General features: G+C 49.8%; 1 protein-coding gene across 1 annotated transcript in view; it reads left to right on the top strand.

Moving 5' to 3' along the window:
* The window catches only part of GPC3 (glypican 3), a 154,933-nt gene extending 134,203 nt beyond the window's left edge, over nucleotides 1-20,730 (top strand). The window contains exon 8 of the mRNA XM_055818337.1: nucleotides 19,438-20,730. Within this exon, the coding sequence (XP_055674312.1) occupies nucleotides 19,438-19,613 (176 nt within the window). The 3' untranslated portion in view covers nucleotides 19,614-20,730. The remainder of the gene's footprint in view (nucleotides 1-19,437) is intronic.
* Nucleotides 20,731-21,569: the final 839 nt, after the last annotated feature.

Here is a 21,569-nt window from a genome sequence, read left to right as displayed (position 1 = left end):
ACCGACAAGATAACCTTACGCTGATAGTCAGGGCATCGTATCTGCACAGTTTGTCATACAAAGAAAGGTTTGTCTGCGAGCCTGATAACAATATAACATGTTGATTGACTTTTCACGTAGGAGAGGGTACCCCTTTCAGGAGTGCCTTGGCTTTTACTAATGCCTTACTGCAGGTAAGCTGATCAAAGTGATTACGGGGATGTAATAAATGAGGCTTTAGGGTGTTGCAGGAGAGGGCTCCAGCCCTGGAGCGTGGCCCAGCCATGCTGGCTGAGGCATGTGCCCAGCATTTGTGTCAGTATGCCAGCACTCGGCTGTAAAGCATCGTGGGGACATCCTGCAGGCACGAGGCAGGGCCATCCCGCTCCTGCCCCATGGCTGCTGTGGCTCCTGGTCTCAGAAAATGGGGGATGTGGATGACGAAGGACTACCTTCTCCCCTGGAAGCATTTCCACTCCTCTGCGGTCCCAGGCAAGCTGGTCCAGCTGAGATCCCTTCCCGGTGGACTCTGTATCAGTGTCCCTCGCTGCGTTGTCTTTAGCCCAGATGAGAGCAAAGACAGGTGGGTGCTGAGCGCCCGTATTAGCTCACCGTCCTTGGGATCATGCTGCAATTTGTCACATCTTATGCTTCAGGTGTCTGTGACCACCTTGGGCACCGCTGAAGGGCAGCAGGCAGGGGACAGCACTATAGCTGAGCTACTGCCGGGTGGTGCTACTCAGAAATCGCAGCCACCAGCTGAACACAAGGCTGGGGTCAGCAAGACGGGGATCCTTTGGTGCACTTCGCCGTGGTGCTGGGAATTTGGCTATGGGCCACTGGGAATGTCACACAGTGGGGACACCCAAAAGTCATATGCAGTCAAAGACACAAGAATACAAATTCATGGAACCAAGGGCCATGAAGGACGTACTGAACACAGCTTGGCTTAGGACGAGCTTGACGTGCTTCTGCTCAGGTGTCTTGGGGAAATACAACTATGTGATTAACTGGAGACACAATTAACATTGGGACAGGTGGCCCTGTCTCATTAAAAGTGTCTAGGAGAGGGTCCTGGGCTCTCAGCTGTGGCTGCTGCATTGCTGTCCGTCATCTTGCACTGAGGGAGATGTCCAAGAAAACAAATGATGTTTCATGGAAGCCACCACTTACTGGAAAACTTTTGGGTACAACATTCAGAGCATTCTTGAGCCCTAAAGGGAAGAAGATGGGAAATGCTGAGATTTTCCAAACTGCCTTAAAAAACTGATCTCTCATTTTCCTCTTCAGCTTTGAACAAATGTGTTTGTTTTTGTACAGGATACTGTGGCAATGACCTAGCAGTGCAAGTTGCAGCACTGCATTATGGCAGCAACTGAAGGCTCTGGGGAGCTGGTGTTTACTTAGATGTGGTTGAGTGAGAGTCTACATGGCGGTGATCTCCTTACCCAGGATCCAGCAGGTTCCTACTTGCTGCAGATGACAGCATTGCATTCTTGAAAATGAGTTTTTACACCTTTCCATAAATATAAGTGTATCTATCTATGAACTAATCAAACCTGATTAGATGAAGCTGTGAGTTAAATATCTGGAAGATGTCTGGATCTTTCCAAACCCTGAAAAGTCATGGGTTGTAGCCCAGATGGAGGATGAGGCGTTACCTGAGATGAGGCTCTCAAAATTAATTCAAGGGAGAGACCACGCTGGACTTGTACACGGGCTCAAGTGCACTGGTGGATGGTCTCCAGCAGAAGGAAGCGCAGACCTGCCCAGAAAGCAGCCTGTCTTTTTAGTCCTTGCCAAAAAGATATCAGAAAGAGAGAGAAGGATGCTCCTCCAGAGAAATGTCTCAGGATGAGTGTTTTAAATCCATGTTTCTTTCTTTCTTCTCTCCACCACCTGCTTTGCAAACTGCAAAATAGTGTGCGTTTGGGTCCGGCCTGCAAATCACTCATCGGTCAGTGTATTACCAGGACGCAGTCGGTTACCGAGTCAACACCGCTCCGTGCGCTCCAGAAATGGGGGATTCATCATCCATCAGGCAGAAGCTATCTTCGACTGTTGTGCATTAGCCCTGACCTGTGCACGCACATCTGCCGGAGCTGACACCAGGAGTAACATGAACTGAACCAGGTGTATCCGTCTGAGCACTGGCTCCCCCGATTCCCAGGTGGACCTCCAGCAGATCCCCGACCCCTCGCACGCGGGGATGGATGAGCTGTTAACTGGAGGAGGGATGTCCTCTGTCCTGCGCGGTGGCTGCCGGTGGGCTGTGCTCTGCCTCTGCCATCCATTCCTGGCCCTGGGGCTTTTGTGGCTCCAAGGAGAGCCCAGATGGCTTTCTGCCATATCAACAAATTTCAGGCAGCTGAGTGCTTCTGAAGTTTGCTGGCCTTGCCAGCTTTTAGGGGTCTATGGTGCATCTCACTTGGGGCAAAAGTGGCTTAACTGCAAAATTTAACCTCCCCCCATGTTGCTTTTAAGGCAGGTTGGAAACCTTCTGGTGGGAAGACTTTGTGTTGCAAAATGCCTCTCTGCTGGAACTGGAATGTGGTGAAACATGCCAGAGTTTTTGATGGGATTTTTTTGTTTTGGAAATAAATTGAAACATCTTTCTCTGCTCCTGCAGCAGGGAAATGCAGGAACAGCCTGTTTGCCCATACCGCAAGGTAATACTGTCAGCTTTCACTCCAGAGTGGCTTCTTGTCTAAAAGTCCACTTGAGATTACATTTTTAATTATACCACAGAAAAAACATGAAATCCAAATGAATTGATTAGACTTTGTTGGAGTAGTATGTCAACTTGCCTTTCTTTTTTTTTTTAATACAACAGAAAATTTGGATGTGTTTTGCCCTTGTTCTGCTTTGAAGCAGTAGTGCATTCCCCCTTTTCTGTAGGAATGGAAATCTGGCACTTTGACCAGCTTCTGTTTCAGAAAATGTCTTCAATGGTATTTGGGGCTCTCAACAACATCTTGGTGTCTGTTCCTGCTTTTTGTTTGCTTCTTGCTTCCTGGGGTCCCTGGGATGATGCTTTGCCTTCCCCTCCCATGGGAGGCTGGATGTGCACCCAGCACAGAACTTGAATGCAAACCCAACAGCACCTTTTCTTTCCCACACCTTCCTTCCTCCAAGGGCCCTCTCTGCCGTATCCCATCTCTGAGCAGCCAGGAGCTGTGCCTGAAGTGGCGCCTTGGGGCTGACACTTTTCTGGATGCTGAAGGACCCTGTGCACTGCTGCATGCCCAGGGAGCTGCTGTGCCCCTTGGCTGGCTGCTCCCTCGGTGGTTCTGTGCCGTGCTGTGCAGGGATGTGTGTACGGTGGTGGCAGGTACTGCTGGCTGCTGTGGGACCTGGCTGGCTGTGTCAGGCTCGGCAGCTGAACAGAGTGCCAGGGCACCTGTTGCCATCTCAGTCCAGCGCAGGAGTCCTAGCAGGCTTTCTAAAATGTAAATTATAACTGCAATGTGATACACATCCTTTTTCTCCCCCTTGCAACCCCCCCTTTCCTGTTTTAATTCAGTATCTGGAGCCTGTGTAAAATTGCTGGACTCAAAGCTATTTTGGAGTTGCTTGTGTCCCGTGGATACTGGAGACGCTTCCTGCATGGGGAGGCAGACATCTGCTGCAGCCTGTTTTCAGACTTTTTTGTGTTAGGCAGACTGCAGTTGGCAGGTGGGAGCTGGTGGTTATTATGAGAGTCTGAGTAATATCCTCTGCCTCCCTGATAACTGTCCGCCGCTTGCTCCGCAGCTTTGGTACACTTGCTCGTTCTCTTCTGGTTCTATGTAGATCGTTCCAGTAAAAAGTAAATAAAAAAAAGTGGTGTGGTCCCCAAAGTCAGCGCAGAACACAGCCTGCAACATCTCTTCCTCTTCCCTTGTCCACATAAATCATCTGCTAAGGCAAGTGCAGAGAATGTGGAAGAATGCTCTGCTCTCCCCTGGCCGCTAAGGGCAAACCTCCCCGTAGTGCTCCAGTGTCTGTTCTCAGTGCTGTCGCCTTCCATTTCCCTTCCTGGCACTTGCAGCTTTATTTCTGACGTTGAAAAGACCTAAAAGACAGTCAAGGTCCAGAGGAGGGCTACAAAAATGATTGGGGGCTGGAGCACCTCCCGTACGAGGACAGGCTGGGAGAGCTGGGGTTGTTCAGCCTGGAGGAGAGGATGCTCCTGGGGGACCTTATCGCAGCCTCCCGGTGCCTAAAGGAGCCTGCAGGGAGGATGGAGGGGGACTTTTTGCAAGGGCAGGTAGTGATAGGACAAGGGGGGGTGGCTATAAATCAGAAGAGGGAAGATTTAGATTAGATATTGGGAAGAAATTCTTCCCTGTGAGGGTGGTGAGGCGCTGGCGCAGGCTGCCCAGAGCAGCTGTGGATGCCCCATCCCTGGCAGGGCTCAAGGCCAGGCTGGACGGGGCTGGGGGCAACCTGGGCTGGTGGAAGGGGTCCCTGCCCATGGCGGGGTTGGAGCTGGGTGGTCTTTAAGGCCCCCTGCAGCCCACCCCATTCTGTGTGATTCTATACGGTGTGCACAGCACCATGCAGCCAGCACATAGCTATGCACAGCCAGGGGTGCTGTCGCTAATGAACTGATTTTTCCAAAAGCGGGGCAGTGGCAGATATCAGGGGCGGGGGTGGGGGGTGGGGGTGGGGTGGGGTGTCACGGTGGGAGCCTGGTGCTGTTGCGGGAGGCATTTGTCCCAGACAGGTGGGCTGTGCCAGGGGGGGCCGCTGTGGCCCAGTGCAGGGAGGAAAGGGTCTGCATGCACGGCATTGCCCTCCTGGGCTCTGGTGGGACGTTCCTGCCCTTCTGCAGGCTTTGGTGGCAGTCAGAAGGCTTTGTCCTGGTGGCGTGTGTGTGTCTGGGCAATTTGGATTTTGTGGGGCTGAAGGTCCTGAATCTACCCCACCCCAGGCATCTCCTTGCTGGTTTTGATTTCCCCTTCCCACCCCCCAGATGCTTTATTTACCCCAGCAGCGTTGGGGGATGCTCTTCAGCCACTCCAGAAAACAAAGCTGAATGGTTTCTCCTGGGCCCCGGACTGGTGCCCCAGGTCTGCTGATCCCTTGGTTTTTCAGTGAACAAGTACAGGCTGGTGGGTCAGATTTTGACCTTGGAGGTTCGTCTGATCCCTTTCGCGCTAGTTTGCTTCTCTAGATATTTTTAATGGGATCACTGAGCAGCTGAAGGCAGCAGAGGTGGCACAGTGCTGTGGGCAGAGGTAGGTCTGGTGAAGCCTGGAGTCCCCAGCTGTGAGCATCCCCCACACACAAAGAATTCCACTGAACTCAGTCCTTGGGTATAGGTGGACTTGGGCACTGGCTTAAGTATCTTGCTGAAACTTAAGTGTCTGCTGGGCCAGGCACTTAATGCTATTAGCAGATGCTAAATAGGTCTTTCTTATTTAGTGGCCTTAATTTATTAAATCAGGCAGCAATACTTTTGGAAGAGTAGTACCGGAAAAGGGAGCAGAGCGAGCTGTAAGTTTCCAATTTCAGCTGGATCAGGCCCCTGGAGATCCGTGTGATCTGGTGGATTGGAGGCAGTGCTATTGCAGTGACTCATAAACAGATGTGCCCAATTTACATTGCAGCTTAATACCTTTGTTTAAAAAGAAAAAAACATTTTTTCAAGACAAATGTGTTAAAGCAGATGTTTCCAGTAAAACAAATACTTGTGTGATTTACAAACAGCTTCCTACCGCCAGAACTCATTAGAAAATGTGGAAAAAAGAAAAATGGTTCTGTCTACCCACAAAAGGATAAAATCCAAAAATAAGGACATTGAACAAAAAGAACTGCTCTGCTTGGGTTGGAAAGCAAGAGGTTTGAGAGTGATTTTAGTTGCTAATAGCAGTAAGACTATGACCAGTTATGTACATTAAGGAGCAGAAACCTGTCTGTAAAAATACTTAACCAGTTCCTGTTATGTAGGATACAGGGTAACTGGGACCACGGTGTGGGATTGCCTGGAGGTTCCTAAATCACTTCCCACCCATTGAAACCTACGCTGGGGGACTGAATGGCTGCAGGACAGCACAAACCCTAAAGCAAAGCAAACAGATGCAGCCCCCATAGCAAGCCCTGCTCCAAGGGATGCCTCCCTGGGCATCTCCCCCTCTGCATCCCACAGCAGGACGGGATGCACAGGGGGAAATACTTCTTGCCCTGCCTTGACCTGCAGCTCAGGCTTTCTGGGGCTGTGCAGACCCCCAGCGTCTCTGCGTTTCCTCAGCGGGCTGTGCAGGGCCCGTTTACCTGCTCCTCCCCATTTTTGGGAGGCAAAGGCAGGTATGTGCTGAGAAACTCCTGTCATCTCTGGTCTCTTTGGACCCACTTTCCGCCCAGCTCCATTGTGGGGCTGCCGTCACGCAGTGCCTGCAAGCCCTGCACTCCTGTTACATACAATTTGACACCCCATGTGGTCTTAATGGGTTTCCCAGGCTGCAGCTGCAGCACAGCCACCACTTTTTGTTAGCGGCAGGGGCTGACAATCTCCTTTTGCCTTTCAGCTCTCCACTGCACAGGTATCATATTTTTTTAATGCACTTGTCACCTATTTCATTCAGGCATTTGTTGCTAAAGAAACAGTGGCAGCAGATGTTCATGGGTTGGCAGGCTGCTTGTCTCAATCCATCGCTGCTTGGCACCTGTGCCCTGGGCAAATGGGTTGACCAGCTTCCGAGGGGACATGAAATCATCCGGACAGGCGGAAAGATGGGGAGGCATCCAGCAAGCCCAAACTGAGCAAAATGGGGGAAGCGAGAGGCAGAGAGGGTTTTGCTGCTTGGCTGGAGCATTGCGGGAGTGGCCTCCAGAGTGACCAGGACCAGGGCTGTACAAGTCCTGTGCGATGTGTGTGAGTTTGACCCAGCGAAGGACGCCGGCTCTGCAAACGCTGCAGCGAGGGCGGTTTCTGGAGCATCTTGAAGTACTCATGGATATTGGGGTGCCTTCCCATGGCTCTGCTGGCAAAGCTGCTGGGGATGCCTCTCATGGCTGGAGGTGGTGGGAAGATGGGCAGAAAAAGGCAGCTGGGTCATCTTCTGCAGCCTGCCCGACCCAGGGAGGGGGGACACAGCAGCCCGGTGGCCAGCACCGCACGAGGAAGCAACGAGGATGATTTGCTGAGGGTTTTTTTGCTTCTCAGCACATGGATGCAGGATGTCTCATCAGAGCTGTCAAGTTCATCACTAGGAAAAATGACCACTAATGCCAGAGACCTCTTGAGGCGTCCTTAGAAATAGGGGCTGAGTGGATGCACTGGAGGATGGCTGCAGGACGGGACTGCTCCTCGCCTTCCCTGCACCCTGCTGTGTCTGCTTTCCGTGCCTTGCCATAAGGAGTGTTTTCAGAGCAAAACCTTGAGTGGCTGCCTTCACAGGAGGACTTGCTGGGACATGTCTGGAGGAATTAAAAGCATCCCAGGAGGAGGAGGCTGCTGCTGTGAAGTGACTCTGGGCACTCAGAGGTGCTTTTCCCAGCTTGCCCATCAGTTCTTGTGAAGCCTCGTTGCAACCTTGGCTCAGTTTTAGCCATTAGTGAATGCAGGTTGGCGCTTGGGTCTCAGGGATCATGAGGCTTCAGTGTTTAATTGATCTCTGCAAAGCAGAGGGTGTAATTAATGCATGCAGCGTGCTTTGAGACCCTTGGGTGAAAGGCAGCACGCGATTGCTGTGCTTCACCTTTCCAGAGCAAACCCACACAGCTAGGTCTGTGAAAATCATCACTGGCTGTTGCCACATGCCATGCGTGATCATCCCAGGATGGCTGCTCATGGTATCACAGTGTTTTGGGGTCTTTTGGTCTGCCAGTGCTGTCTTGGGGAGGGCCATGAGCAGATATAGCCTAACACCTCCATGCTAAAACGCTCCCTGACCGGTGCAAATTGTCCTGGGGACATGGAGCCACGTGGAGAAAAAAAATTCTCCTTACTCCTTAAGAAGGGGACATCTCCTTCTGCTTTCCTGGTGTTTCTACACAGGCTTTTGAAATTTGTTCCTGAAATACCTTTGTTTTTCAGCCATTGCTTCAAACAAAGAGAAAAAATTGCCACTGGTTGCTTAGTGCTGATTTTAGATTAAACGATCCTGCAAAGACTAAGCAAACTGGGTAGAAAAAAAAAAAAATAAAAAAAAAAAGGCATATTTTAGTAGCTTAAGGACAGCCAGCCTGATACCTGTAAAGCTTTTTTTCTCACTGTCAGCATTGTTTTTGTGGGTGTTAAAAGGAGAGGAGAACAGATTGCAGGTACGTTGAGTTCCAGCACAATCAACTGTCATTATTTAAAGAAGATGCTTTTAACCAAGTCTTTAAAATTACCTCCCCGTTTCTCAATTGTCAGGTGTAAAACTGCATGTCGTCGTACAGACTTGTTCCCTGTCACACACCATCCTGACACTGTCGCACCCGCTCACGCTCTGGGTGATCTGCAGACATTTTACACCACTTGCCACTGAGCATTAACAGAAATAAATTTACACTTTAAAAGCATAAATGCTGTATTTCGTAGGAGTCAGGCAGGATATTTGGAAAGGAAAGAAATGTAAATAGAATGAAATTCTTAAGCAAGATTATTGATATGACAGGACTAAAGAGCTTGGGGTTCTGTGAAAAGTGCCTCTTTTCATCCCTCTAATAAGTCCATTACTTGCACTCGGGAATATTTTAAGGTCCTTTTCATGCTGAATCTGGAGTTGAGCATGCTTTGCATTTCAAGCTTTGTCTATGAATCAGTAGAAGCCAAAGTTATTTCTGCTTTAAAATAACAGGAGCAGGGAACAGCTAATCTCTTTTCATTCTGAGTCCTTACATTATTTTACTGGACAGAGTTTGTGTTGGCTACAAAACAGGGCATTCACAAAATCTATGAGAAGGAATTTAGTCTAAGAATGAAGCCTAGATTGCAGTATGCATAAAGACTCCTTCTCCTAAGGCCATTAAGAAATTCCAAATCTGAGCTATTTTGAACAGTGACATTAAATTAGCCTTGCTAATTCCAGTAATTCAAGCCGATAGCTGAGTTTACAAATCTACTAGATGAGGCCTTCCCATAATTACAATCTCAATGTGCTTTTCAGCTAAGGTGAGTTGGCACAAAAAAAGACAAATAAATAAAAGGGGGGAAAATGCTCTTTCTGTTCTGGTTTTGAGATGAATATCTCTAAAGAACAGTTAAACGGCTGTATTGCTCCAATAAGACGTCCCCTGTCCTCGACTGGTAAGTTCATTTTGCCTCTAATGTGCAAGTGAAATGCAGAAAAGAGACTGGATTTTGCCCTGCTTTGTTTTTTCTGTTGTCTCTTTTCAAAGAAGCATTGATGCTGCTGGTGCTTGTAGTTCAGTTTTTAGTTGTTTATTTACAGGTGGTAATTCCTACTGGGAGATGAAAGAGTCTGACTGTGTTACCCTCTTTTGTGGGAGGAAAAGCCCCAACCTTTGATGGATAAATTCAGCTCAGAGCAAGTGGAGCAACGGTACAAAGCAGCAACCCCCCTTGTTCCTCTGGAAGAGTTGTTGATTTCCAGATCCCAACACAATTAGATGTTCCCAGAGTAATGTAAAGGTTTTGAGGATATGTTTCAAAGCCATAAGGCACAGAAACATGAAACAAATAAAAATTGAGTGCCTTATTTAAATGGGTGTTAATTTTATTAGAACTGAGCTGAGCTAATATTAGGCTGAACGTGAGTATTCACATCGTCACTTTGCTTGGGCTGCAACGTTCATAAAATGTCCTTTTGATCAAGCTGTAAGTGTTTTGATCCTTATTCTGTGAGCATCATTCAAAGTGACCTAACTGTAGCTCCAAACAGGCAGCTGCAGCTGCAGAAGTCCTTGAGCAATAACAGGTCAGGAACTTGAATGGGTGCTCTTCTGGGAGTGCTAATATTGCAATCCGCGCCCCCCCCCCCCCCCCCTTTCTTTTTCTTTTTTTGTTCCAAATAAGAATAAAAGCACAAAAACTTTCACAAAATAAAAATTCCTAACAGAAGATTGTCCTGCCTCCATTGACTTTGGATACCTTGAGTCAAAATATTAAACAAAATGCTGATTTTAAATGTATCAGAATAGTAATGGCATGGCTGCTAAATATTTTGGTATCATTGGCACGTGAGTGTCTGACCTTTCTCCCATTGCTAACGTTGTCACCATTGGCACAGCCAAGAGAAACATCTTGATTTTTGGAAGACCACCCTGATTTAAAGAGGACATTCTTTTGCTGGGCACCCACAGGGTCGCATGCAGCTCCTGTAGCTCACAGAACTGTGGCAGCACATTGCACGGTCCCCTGGAGCCCGTGCAGAAAACAGATGGACCAAACAGCTCGCGGGAGGCTGGCAGGCATCTCCCCCTCTCCCTGGTGCAGGCAGATGTCCTACCAACGCATGGCACCCATGGGCTCAGGTACATGCGGCAGATAACGCTCCAAAATAGTGCTTAGGGCAAAATCAGGTAGCAGCAGCTGTGCTGTTTTCAGGGGCCAGAGGGAGATGCCGTTGCTCCCTCCCCCAGGCCAGGGTGATGGCCGAGGAAGAGTGTGATGGGGTGGTGCAGGGCACGAGCCCATCTCTTTTCTGGGAGGGTGGGAGAGGAGGGAGGCTGAAATGGAATTCTTGATTTCCAGGAAACTCTTGTCTCTAATCTCCGTAATCCGTTTTAGAGAGGATTTTGTATTTTTCAAGGGATTTACAAACTGGATTATGTAGCCTTTTTATTTTGATTTTCCACTGTGATTGTGACATTCCTGAGAGTGAGCTGTGAGTGCTAGAGATAGGATGGAGGAGGAGGAGGTATTCGTGGACTTGGACCTTGGAGCCCTGTTGCGCTGCCATCTCCTCGTTTCACTGCTCAATGTACCAATGGATGTGTCCCTAGAGCAGTTTGGATGCTCCCACGTGAGCCGTGTCCCCCCGTCCCTGGTACCCTCCTTGGTACCCACCTACAAGCTGACCCAGGGAGGTGCTGGGCGGGAGCCGGGGGCCGATGCCCTCCCTCCCTTACTCCTTCCTCCTGGGGTGGGGACAGCCGAGGTGGTCTCTTTGAGCTCACCCACGGCCCTGAGCAGTGGTTTGGTGAGATCCCATCCGTGGATCCCCAAGTGTGGCAGGGAGCCCTTTGGCCCCCAGGAGAGAGCAGGTGTGATGGCACGGACCCAGCGCAGCCCAGGCACCGCAGCTGTGGTGTCCCAGTGCTCAGCTGGTGTGATGCTGGGTTTCCCATCGGAGCTGCTGCCGCCACCCACCTCTGGCTTCCAGCACCATCGTTCCACTGGTGCTTTGGGACCAGGGTTTGCTCATGGTCCAGGAGGGAGGCAGGGAGCAGGAATCAGCCCTGTTTGTGTGTCAGATGTTACACCTGGCGAGCAGCTGGGTTTGAGTCTGTCTCTGCAGCCATGCAGAAGGCGGTGCAAAGCCAGGTCCTGCTTTCAGCCTACAGTGGCTGTTACTGGGGCTCCTTCCAGCTCAGGGAACGTGACCTGAAGCTGTTAAAAGGTTCCAGCCTATGAACCCAACCCTTCTTTTTCTATATAAAGTGGGAAAGTCTGGTATGGTGATGTTTCCCAGGGCCTCCTGCATTACCCCCATTTTTATAGGCTGAAGTCACTTTAATGTTGTTTTAATGCAGGGCGAGGGGTTTGTTTATTTATTTATTTTAGCAGCTTAACGCAATTAAAAAAGCTGGGTGGTGCTGTAGCTTCAGCTCCCTTCCCTTGGCAGCTCTCTCACCTCAGCCTGTGCTCCGTGCAAACGTCCCCCCGGCATGGGCAGGGGGAGCTGGCTCTCTATCCGCGCCAGCGATCCTGGGCAGCGTAAGAGCACAAAACTTCAGGGAGTTTCTCCAGGAGTGGAAGCAGGGTGAGCAGATGCCTGTGCACCGCCATGTCTGAGTCTACCTTCCAGCTCTACCTGTGGCCTGAGGAGGTATGTCCATGCCCGACCCAAATTCTTGACTTATGACCTGAAGTCTCGCTCCAGGTATTTTCCTTGGCATCGTGAGTTGTAGCCTGGTGGAGTCTCTGTCAGTTTGATCCTCGGGCTGGGAGCGCTGCTCAGGTGCTTTCCTTACGTGTGTGCTCAAGGAGCAAAACACCAGCTACCTTTGATTTTTCTATTCCTTACCAGTGTAAGGCAATGATGGATGTCCAGGGATTTTTGACTGAGCGTAGACATTGCACAAAGACCTGGCCCCTTCGGATGGAAGAGGCACATTCCTGGTTGCCTACCGGGAGCATGAGTGCCACGAACCCTGGAATCCATGGCCTGGGCCCTGTTCAGGTCTGGTTTCCACATATAGTGAGTCACAAAGAAGATGTCGGATGTTCCTGGGTGCTGTAACACCACCAGGAATTTTCTAACCGAGCATTGAGAAATATCCTTCTGCCTTGAGGGCTGCTTTTAGCAGCTGGCATCTGGAAGGCAAGGACAACTGCTGTTCCCCTGAGGACTGCATCTTGGTGGGTCTTGCTAGTCCATGAATGTCACTAAATGTCCTGACCTTGGAGAGTTGAAGGCCAGCAGGTAGCAAGCAAGAGCTGCCTGTCCTGGTCGTATCCAGGGAGCTTTTTAGGGGAGCAAAGATGAAGAAGAAAATTCCAATTTGATGTGATAATGTTGTTTTCAATCACTGGAGGAAATACAAAGTGTTTCATTTTGCTCTGCTGTCAATGTTCCCTTACCTCCCAAAATCAAGACTGTCCTGAGATGTCTCAGGTGACAGCAGAGGGATCAGAAGGGATCGCTATGTAGGTTTATATCTTGAAGGTCTCCAAAGAGGGAGAGGGTGACTCTGTGTCTGGGTGGGCTGAGGTACATGGGGGATCTGCAAGAACATTGCTTGAGCCAGTCCTATATTGCTACCTCATAAATCACTTCGATTCCATCCATCCTCTTCTGTTTCCATCTTTTCCTCTCTTTCTTTCTTGACTCCTGCCTTTGTAGATGCTTTTGGCTGTCCATATTTAGCTTTGTATTTTTCAGTTCTTCTCTCCAAAGTTCCTTTAGGTAGCAGCTCTTTTTCTGGATGATACAGCTGGATGTCAGACTGGGGCATGATGCTTTATCTTCAAACTACAAGGACTCCGGCACTTCCAATTAATAATGCTAATGAGATTTGTTAATTTTTAATAGATTACATGAGCATGTTTTGCTAAACATGTTTTTGTGGCTCCTCGCTGCAAGTACAGTTCAGAAACTCTTTCACTTGCTGCCAAAGGGAAAATGATTAATGCGATTGCAGATGCCAGATTCTCTTCAGGGTAAATCTAGAGCACACCAAGGAGCAAAGAGGAATTTAATCAGAACATTTGGAAAGTAAACATAGGCCCAGGTCGTAATGATAGCCCTTCCTCAGCACCAGCCTCTGGCCAGGGTGGGGTGGGGATGTAGTTGCTTCAGTTGGGGTCATGGTGCAGCCCCTCTGCCTGTAGCATGTGATGTGTTGGGGTTTTGGGGGTGGTTTGTCCCTTTGCCCCATGGAAAGCTTGAGGACATCCATGGATGAGACTTTTGTAATAGTGCTGGAGGTCGGGGAGCCCAGGTGTGGGTCCTGGCTGCCTCACAGAGCTCATGGCCTTGTGTACCCTGAGCGGCATCTGGTTGCACCCCTGGTGTGAGGCTGAGCTGGAGCTTCCTCTCCTCTCCATACTGGATGGATGACTTGATGCCCCCAAATCAACCTGGTTGCTGCCCTCCAGATTTCTTCAATCCTGGGGGAACTTCCCCCCAATCAGTGCTGGTTTTGTAGTGGTGCCTGCAGTCTTTGGGTTGCTCACAAACACACGCTGCAGGCTGTGGGCCATCCGTGGCACGCCGCCAGCTGGGATCTGTCAAAGAGGCAAGGAGGGGGAAAAGGTTTGGTTTGCAAATCAGCAATCCCAAACCCGATTCCCTTGGGTTTCTGCCTAGGAAGTTCGGTTTTACCGCTCACTGCTGAGCCGTGCCAGGCTCCCTCGGCCACGTTGCCGACGGCAGCAGGATGATGTTGAGCTGGATTTTTCCTTCTTTTTTTTCCCAAATCTGTATTGCCAAGAGCCGCACCTCCTAAATTGCTGTGGAGGAGGTGGAAAAGCAGAGGCACAAGACCATGCACATGCTGCGCATCCTTCTCGGTGATCTCGCAGCCGTGCCAACACAAGCACCGCGCCAGCCCCGGCGCAGCATTTTAATTACACGCTGGCGCGGCCGCACCTATGGCTGGGCTGTTGCAGCTCGTTGTGCAAGGAGACAACTGGCAAACTCGTTGGTGCTCCAGGATTTTAGTGGTAATAAGCCAGAGGGCAAAACCTCCCTGGTCAGATGAAACCATGCTTGGCTAGGTGTTTGAAAGAGTTGAAGGTGTTTTGGAGAAGCAGAGGGTTGGGGATCCCGGCTGTATCGGCGCGGTTGTGGCCATGTGTGCTGTGTAATTCCGTGGACTGGTTCAGGTGTTGCCTTTGTGGAGGCAGAGCTGTGTTTGTAGTATGAGCTGTTCGCATGAGAAAGCCAGGTGACTGGAGGCTGAGGTGAGCAAAGCTTTTGGTGTGCCAACAGGAAGAGTCTGGGATGAAATCGGACTGTTCTTCTAGATTTCAGGTGCAAACACCTGTGAGAGTGAAGTGGTTGGTGCTGTAGAGGTGGAGAGAGCTGGGAGCCAGGGTCAGGTGGTCTGGTCCGTGGAATCACAGGCTCTTATGCTTTGCCTTGCGATGAGTCAACAACTTGGGCTTGACTCAAACATCTCTCCCTTTAAGCAATCCAGTCTTGCTTTGGAGACAGCCAGTGTCTACTGCATCTGTTGGCAACTTTTTCCCCACACTGATGAGGCTTGCTACTTAAAAAATCGAATAAAGCAATGCACCCTGGAGATTGTAATTCTTGTTGGTGATGGTAGCATGTGCTTTCCTAGACAAGTCCTGAAGGACAGACACAGGCAGCTGCGACAACCTACCACGAGAGCTGCAGGAGCTTGCCAAGCTGCCTTACTTGTCTCTGACATTTCTACTCGATGCATTTTGTGCTTATTGGAAACACATGGTCACAATCCATTCCCTACTCCCTTCACACCACAGAGTTTCCATCATCTGCAAACAAGGGCCATCACCACTTCCCCGCCAGCGCTTTGGCCCACTCGGCAGTCTCCTTTGGTGAACACGCTGGGTTAGGCATGATGGTTTCTCCTGGGGGGAGGGGGATCCCCTCCGCACCCGTCGCCGCTGCACGGGGCACCAGCAGAGCTATCGAGTGACACGGCCAAGCGGTTTTCATGCATGGCCATCCATTACGACGCTGTTACTATATTAGGTCCATCGCTGGAGCCATCTGCCGGGGCTGGCTTGGCAGGCGGGCAGCCCAGATGCCTGCCTGTGGGATGACATTCCCTGGCTCCGGGCTCTGGGCAGCAGCCGAGCCAGCCAGCGGGAGCCGGGCACTGTCCGCTTGGAGGTCATTTGCCAGAGTGGCGTTTGCTGGCAGTTCTTTACTTAAGACCACGTTGTCCTTTGAGGGGTGAAAAGGGGTGTCTCAGTGGGCAGCGGTGGATTTGGCATGGGAATGCCTGCTGTAACGCTGCCTGCGTGCCAGTACTCATCCTCCCGGCTTCCTCTGTGCCAGCTGCCGTGGGACTTACACCAGCTCCAAACCCACCAGCTCCAAAGCCACCTCCTCCCACTTCAGCCACCTTTTGTAGCAGTCTCCAAAGCTAGTGCGGCGCAGCGAGAGGAGCTTTTTAATGATTCCTGCCCAATAAGCTTATGCAGAGTCAGTATGCCTAATTCTAGTCCTAATCCATGGAAAAATGCCGCCGCTTTATTTCGCGGATGCAGAAAGTGTGTGTTGTAGAGCTGGCGGCAGGTTTTGTCATCGGCGCTGCGAGACCATTGATGCTTTTGCTGTCCCGGGAGCACAGCGCAGCAGCTTTGTGTTAGAGGGGCTTTTGTTACAAAAGATGCTTCCGGAGGGACCGGCTTGTGTTCGGCTGGAGACCTTTCACCAGCTGTGTGAGGACGCCGGGAAACAGCACGGCACGCTTGGCTCGCATGAGGGGGAAAAAAAAAAAAACCACCCAGGGCTAATGATTGACTATTATTTTAAGGGGATTATCTAATCCGCAGCCCAGAGGACAAGAGGGGCCAAAATGAGTGAAGATTGAATATGTAATTAGTGCAGATTCTTGGTAATACCCTCTGGGCTCCAACTGATTATAAACAGAAACAGATTTTTCTAGTTTGTCCATGTTGTTGTCGTCCATCCCTCTCTGTGTGTGTGTGTGTGTGTGTGTGTGTGTGTGTGTTCCCTCATAAAAAAAAAAAAAAAAGCCTTCAGGCCACCGGGCCACTTTGTAGTAGAGACTTGCAAATGAAGTGGGTGATCAGAGCTGGGGCAGTGGAGACATTTAATGCAGAAGACAGCTGGGGAGTGGGGAGGCACAGGGGCAGCTCCTCTCTGGTTGTTTCGCGGTGTAAAGGCAGAGTTTGGGGTGGAAGTGACCCAAATGGCGTATGTCGAGGTGAGAGTCTGTTAGCCTGCACCTCCATCCCTAGCGGTGGGGATCCTCCTCTCCCGGTGGCAGTGGGAGCAGGAGGTGCAGGGATGCGGCAGGGACCTGGGCTAACCAGGGATCCTGATGAAGGCTGGAACCATAACAGAGCACTCTCAAGAAGTCAGGGACATTTGCTAATTTGGATTCCTGGATTTGAAACACTTTAAAAAAAAATAAAATAAAAAAAATAACATTGTTATTGCCTGGACCTGGTTTATCAGCTACCTCAGGTCTGTTAGAAACTAATACTTTTTATTTGACTTTCCTCTGATGTACCAAAGGTCATTAGAAGTTAAGTGAAAGGGATCTGCAAGAGTTATGGATCCATTATTAGTACAAAATAAAACATGTCTGGCTAAATCCTTCAAGCCTAAAAATACAGTTGGGCACAAATAAGCTCAGAGAAGGAAACAATGGAAAGAACAGTGAAAACAAACGGCACACCCAAGCACTAAACTTCTAAAGCAGTTAAACAGGGCTAGGAAGACAGCTCTCAAATCTCTTGATGACAAGAGGGTTTCTGTTCCCTTCTCTTTAATTTGGTCAAAGAGGATGAATGAGAGAGAGTTGCCATTCCCATTTGGATGAAATGCCATGATTTAAACAATTACCCTTACTCAAGTTCAGGTGAAATCCCGGAATTTGAAAATTTTCCATGTAAAAGAATGTTTGAAACAATCACTTTGGTACACTTTGGCTGAACGTCTCCAACAAGATTCAGTTGCTGCATTGCAAAGCGTAGAGGAACTCGCATCTCGTAAATTACATTGCAGAATGAGACTTTAAATGGGAATGCAAAACCCCTTTGTGCTGTTAAGGACCTTGCTGAAACACTCTTTTGATTCAAATTTCTATTCTAAATGGAAGGCAAGAGTAGTTACTCGGTTCCTGTGGATTTTTGTAGTTTTGATAGGATGTCCGATAAGAGACTATTCTGCCCCAAAAGCTCTGCTGATCGGCTGCAGGTCGCTGGCCTGGAAGTGCCTTATGGTACTGCATGCCATGGGGCATCTTTTAGGTTTTAGGAGTCTTTGGAGTGAGTGGAAACACCTTCCAAAACACACCAGGGCAGGCTGTATTTGCTTTGAGCACTCGTACTGGCTGAGGCATCTTGTATAAAACAACCAACTGCAAAATAATCTGCTGGGATTTTATTAACACAAAATCCCTTCACTCACTTTGCAGAAATTATCTTGGGGAAATAAGATGGTAGGGCCAGGCTGCTCCCAAACTTTCCCAAAGCCTGAACATCCCTTGTGCCTGAGGGACGACTTCTTTCTGTGCTTGGAAAGCAGCACAGGATGGGCAGAGGTGGCCTCCTGGTGCATCCCTTTCAGGGTGGCACCTTTCCCTGCTCTGCCCGTGGCTGTGCAGCTCTGGAGGACAGCAGCATATCTGTGCTCTTTAAGAAGAAAAAAAGGGAAGTTGTGGAGAAGAGGAAGGGCAATATTTGTGGGAACCTCCTAGAGAAGGCAGAGCTTATCAGGTGGGACTTGGTTGCACCTGGCCCTTTGTGTGCATGGGTATCTGCTCCTTTTCAGCTGTTTCTGGCCCTCTTTGATGGCCTGGGCTGACTCACGTGTCACGCTAACATCGTTATGCTTTTGTTTTGCAATGTTTGGGTATTTTTGATTAAGAAATACAGCCTGTTTGCCTTGGCAGTGGTGCTCATTGGATTGATGTGGCGTTTTTTAGCTAGAGTGTTTATTCAGCCTCTTGGATTCTTTCTCAGGGGTGGGGTGGGTTGATCCAAACCCATCAGTATGCTGGTGATCCACCAGGGCTTGTGAAAGGCTTGAGCCAGGGTCTCTTCTGATGGAAACCACCAGCTTCCTCCACTTCCAAAGGTCAGGCTCTGGGGATGAGGTGAACAGGCTTAACTGATCCCCATCTGGGCAAGAAACCTGCACCCCAGAAGGAGACAGCAGCAGCATGAGAAGGGGAGCGAGGGACCCATTGCCTTGAGTCAAGCGTGGGTGCACCCACTCAGGCCAGATGCTTAGCAGGTCCAAATGCACCAGCTAGATCTGGCTAATGGCATCTTAAAACACCTTTTGTTTTTTGTTCTTGGCCCTGAGAATTGCTGGTTTCTTCCCTTTCCACATTGTCTGTTTGGGCTTTTTTATTCTTCCCTGTCCCAGGGAGACAACGGTGAGTGTGACTTCCTGCTCAGCAGGTCCTTTGCAGCCACTGATGGGTTGCCACAAGCTTTTCCCCCGTTAATGTCACGCTCCTCTGCCAAGACTATCAAAACTGTTATAATGGACCTCTTGGGTTGGAGCTCTCATGTGCTTCACCTCAAAGTCCCTGTTTTGCAACACCATGTGCGATCTATTCATATTCCTCACTCTTGAGCACTCTGATGAGGTGGACAGGGGATGGGTGGATTTAAGTGCTGTAAAGAGCATATTTTGCACACATAAAACTGCAGAAATGCAGAACTCCTCAGGTCCTCCAACCAGGAGGTATTTGGGAGCAAGGCCCTGTGCTGGCTCTGGGTTTGGGGAACTGTTTGTGCTCGCCTGGATTTCCTCACTCCTGCACGCATCTTTGCCATGTCTGGGGAGCAGACACTGCTGAACACCCGCTTTGAAGCTCAGCTGATTCTCTTTGGTGGTGGCTGTGCAGTAATCCAGGCCCCCTTATCTCTTTTGCTTTCTTACAGTTGTGAGCTTTCAGTCTTTCCAAGCATAGGGTTTTGTGCAGGGTACTGGGAGGTACTCTGGGACCTGGGCTGGGGGCAGGACTGGCGGCATGTTTGCTAAGCTCTTCTGGCCCATCCACCCCTGTCACGATGCCTTTGACCACACTTGGACCCAGCTGTCCCCAGCTGTCCCCAGCTGCTGGCACGGGCTGCCCTGGGGACCCTGGTGCTGGTGGGCGCAGGATGTGCTGCGCGTCGTGATGCCTGCTGCTAACCGCTTCTCCTTCTGCTTTCAGAGCTGGCATACGACCTGGATATGGACGACACCTCCGCAAACAAGCAGCTTCTGAATCAGCAAAGCAAAGACGACACTGCGGTCCCCAGCAGTGACCCCGGGAGCGCAGCCCCCCACCCCAGCCCTGCCGCTGCCATTGCCCTGGTCCTGCTGCTGCTGCTGGGACACCGGCCGTGAGCGGTGCCGATGGCATCGCTCTGTGTCTCTCCATGACTTTTTTAAATGAGGAAGACATTGAGAACCTCTTCTGAAATATATGCACATTTCCAAAGACAGGGCAAATAAGACTTGAGTCAGTTTTATAAAAGAATATGGTATCTTCACACAAAAAACTCCCTAGAAAAGCGTTTGTTCATGGTAAACTAGTAAATACATAACAGTGCTTTTTAAAGATAATAATCGTTTAATATGACAAGGTTTGTTTTAAATTGTGTTCCTTGCAGTTTTTGAAGTCTGAGGTCTCCCTTGCTGTTAAGTTGAAGACTGTATTTCAACTTGAGTTGTTCAAATGTGCATGGGGTACAGAAAACCTATGATTTATGAAATACTCTCAGCAAGATCAGACCTCTGATCTTAGTTGACTTAATACAGATTTTGTCTGTAGTTCAGGCGGGTTTTGTACTAACTACAAATTTGAGGCTTACCCCTAGGAATCTGGCCAGGCACATAATACGGAGCGTGTGTGAAGACGGGAGAGAGAAGGTCAGACATATAGCAGGAGGAAAGGTGCTGCAGAAGAGGAGTTGTCATGCACTGGGATTGTTGTGAAGATGTGTTCCCATGGGCACAGAGCACATTTGCATCATGGCAAGTTGCAGGTGATTTTGCTGCTTGCCTCCCACCCAGGTTCTGCAAAGCCCTTCAGTGCAGGTGGCCAGTCCTCACCAGCGTCCTCGTGGTGGATCTGGGCTAAGCCCTGCTGCGACCTGCTGGTTGATGGTTGGAGGGCTATCCTCTGGGTTTCAGACACCTCATATCCCATCTACATTGGGGTGAGCACTGGAGCCATACGGTATTCCCGTAATGCAATGCCCTGGTTTTAATCTTCAGAAGTGAAGCACCTCGTTTCCCACTGGAAATCTGCAAACACAGCTCCAGCCAAAGGACAGGCAGCGTGGATGCACACACTGTGCTTGACAGGGACGTGTAACAGGCATCCAACGCATTGTGCTACGAGGGGGGAAAAGAAGAGGATTGGCAGGAACCTGAGGCAGATGAGACTCTTACGTGTTTCTTTGCATGTTACTTTACTTAAGCTATCTCTAAAATAAAGATGGTTGCTCTATAAACAGTGCTCTGGAAGTAGCCTCCCATGTGTGCGAGGCGATGCTCTGCCTTGTTCCTGTTGCCAGCAGTGCCCGGCTCAGGGGCACTGTGGAAAGGCTTGGCGCTTGGCTCAGTCTGATTAAACGGATGGGCTGGGGCTGGGGAGTGTTTGCTTTGGTTTCATTCCTGGCCAAAATGGTTACATATTTCTGTTTAAGATGCTGCCTTTACTCAAGTGATTACATCCACAGTATCTTTAAGCTGCAGTGTGTGGATGTATGCGTGCATACACTCACACGCACATGGATGCTTGAGATATTTGTGTGTCAGGCCTTTTTAAAAGCAATTTTGTGTTTGCGAGAAAGTAGATAAATCCAAACCATGCAACCAGGTGGTTTGCAGAGCGGAAACTTTGCCCAGCCTCCGTGGAGGGGCTGCTCTGCCTGACCCTGATTTGAAGCACTGGGGACTGCATGGAGTGATTCAGGAGCTGTGTTGGAGGGAGAGCTGGCTGCTCACCCTGCTCCTCTGCCTGGGGACGTTCACTCCCAATTCATTGTTCCTGATGGAGAGGAGCGAATCTGGGCTGAGCCCCAGCATGACCTGCTGGTTAATGGTCGGAGAACTATCCTCTGGGTTGTGGACCCCTCATGTCCCATCCGCACTGGGGTCAGCGCTGGGGATGTTTGGGCAGTGCTGGTGCTGATTTTTTACATCCATGCTGGTGTGACGCGTATTTGTATTTCACGTGTTCAGAAAAAAAAAAATTGCAATCCTCTCTGTCTCTCAGAATCGCTGCTTGCTGGCAGAGATGTTTCTTCACCCTCGTGCTGCTTTGCTTTCACGCTGGCCCAGCTCTCCCCATCA

The sequence above is a fragment of the Falco peregrinus genome, chromosome 13 (genome assembly GCF_023634155.1).
Source record: "Falco peregrinus isolate bFalPer1 chromosome 13, bFalPer1.pri, whole genome shotgun sequence".
Classification (NCBI taxonomy): domain Eukaryota; kingdom Metazoa; phylum Chordata; class Aves; order Falconiformes; family Falconidae; genus Falco; species Falco peregrinus.
The sequence above is the reverse complement of the archived record's forward strand: the minus strand, read 5'-3'. Positions and strand labels throughout refer to the sequence as shown.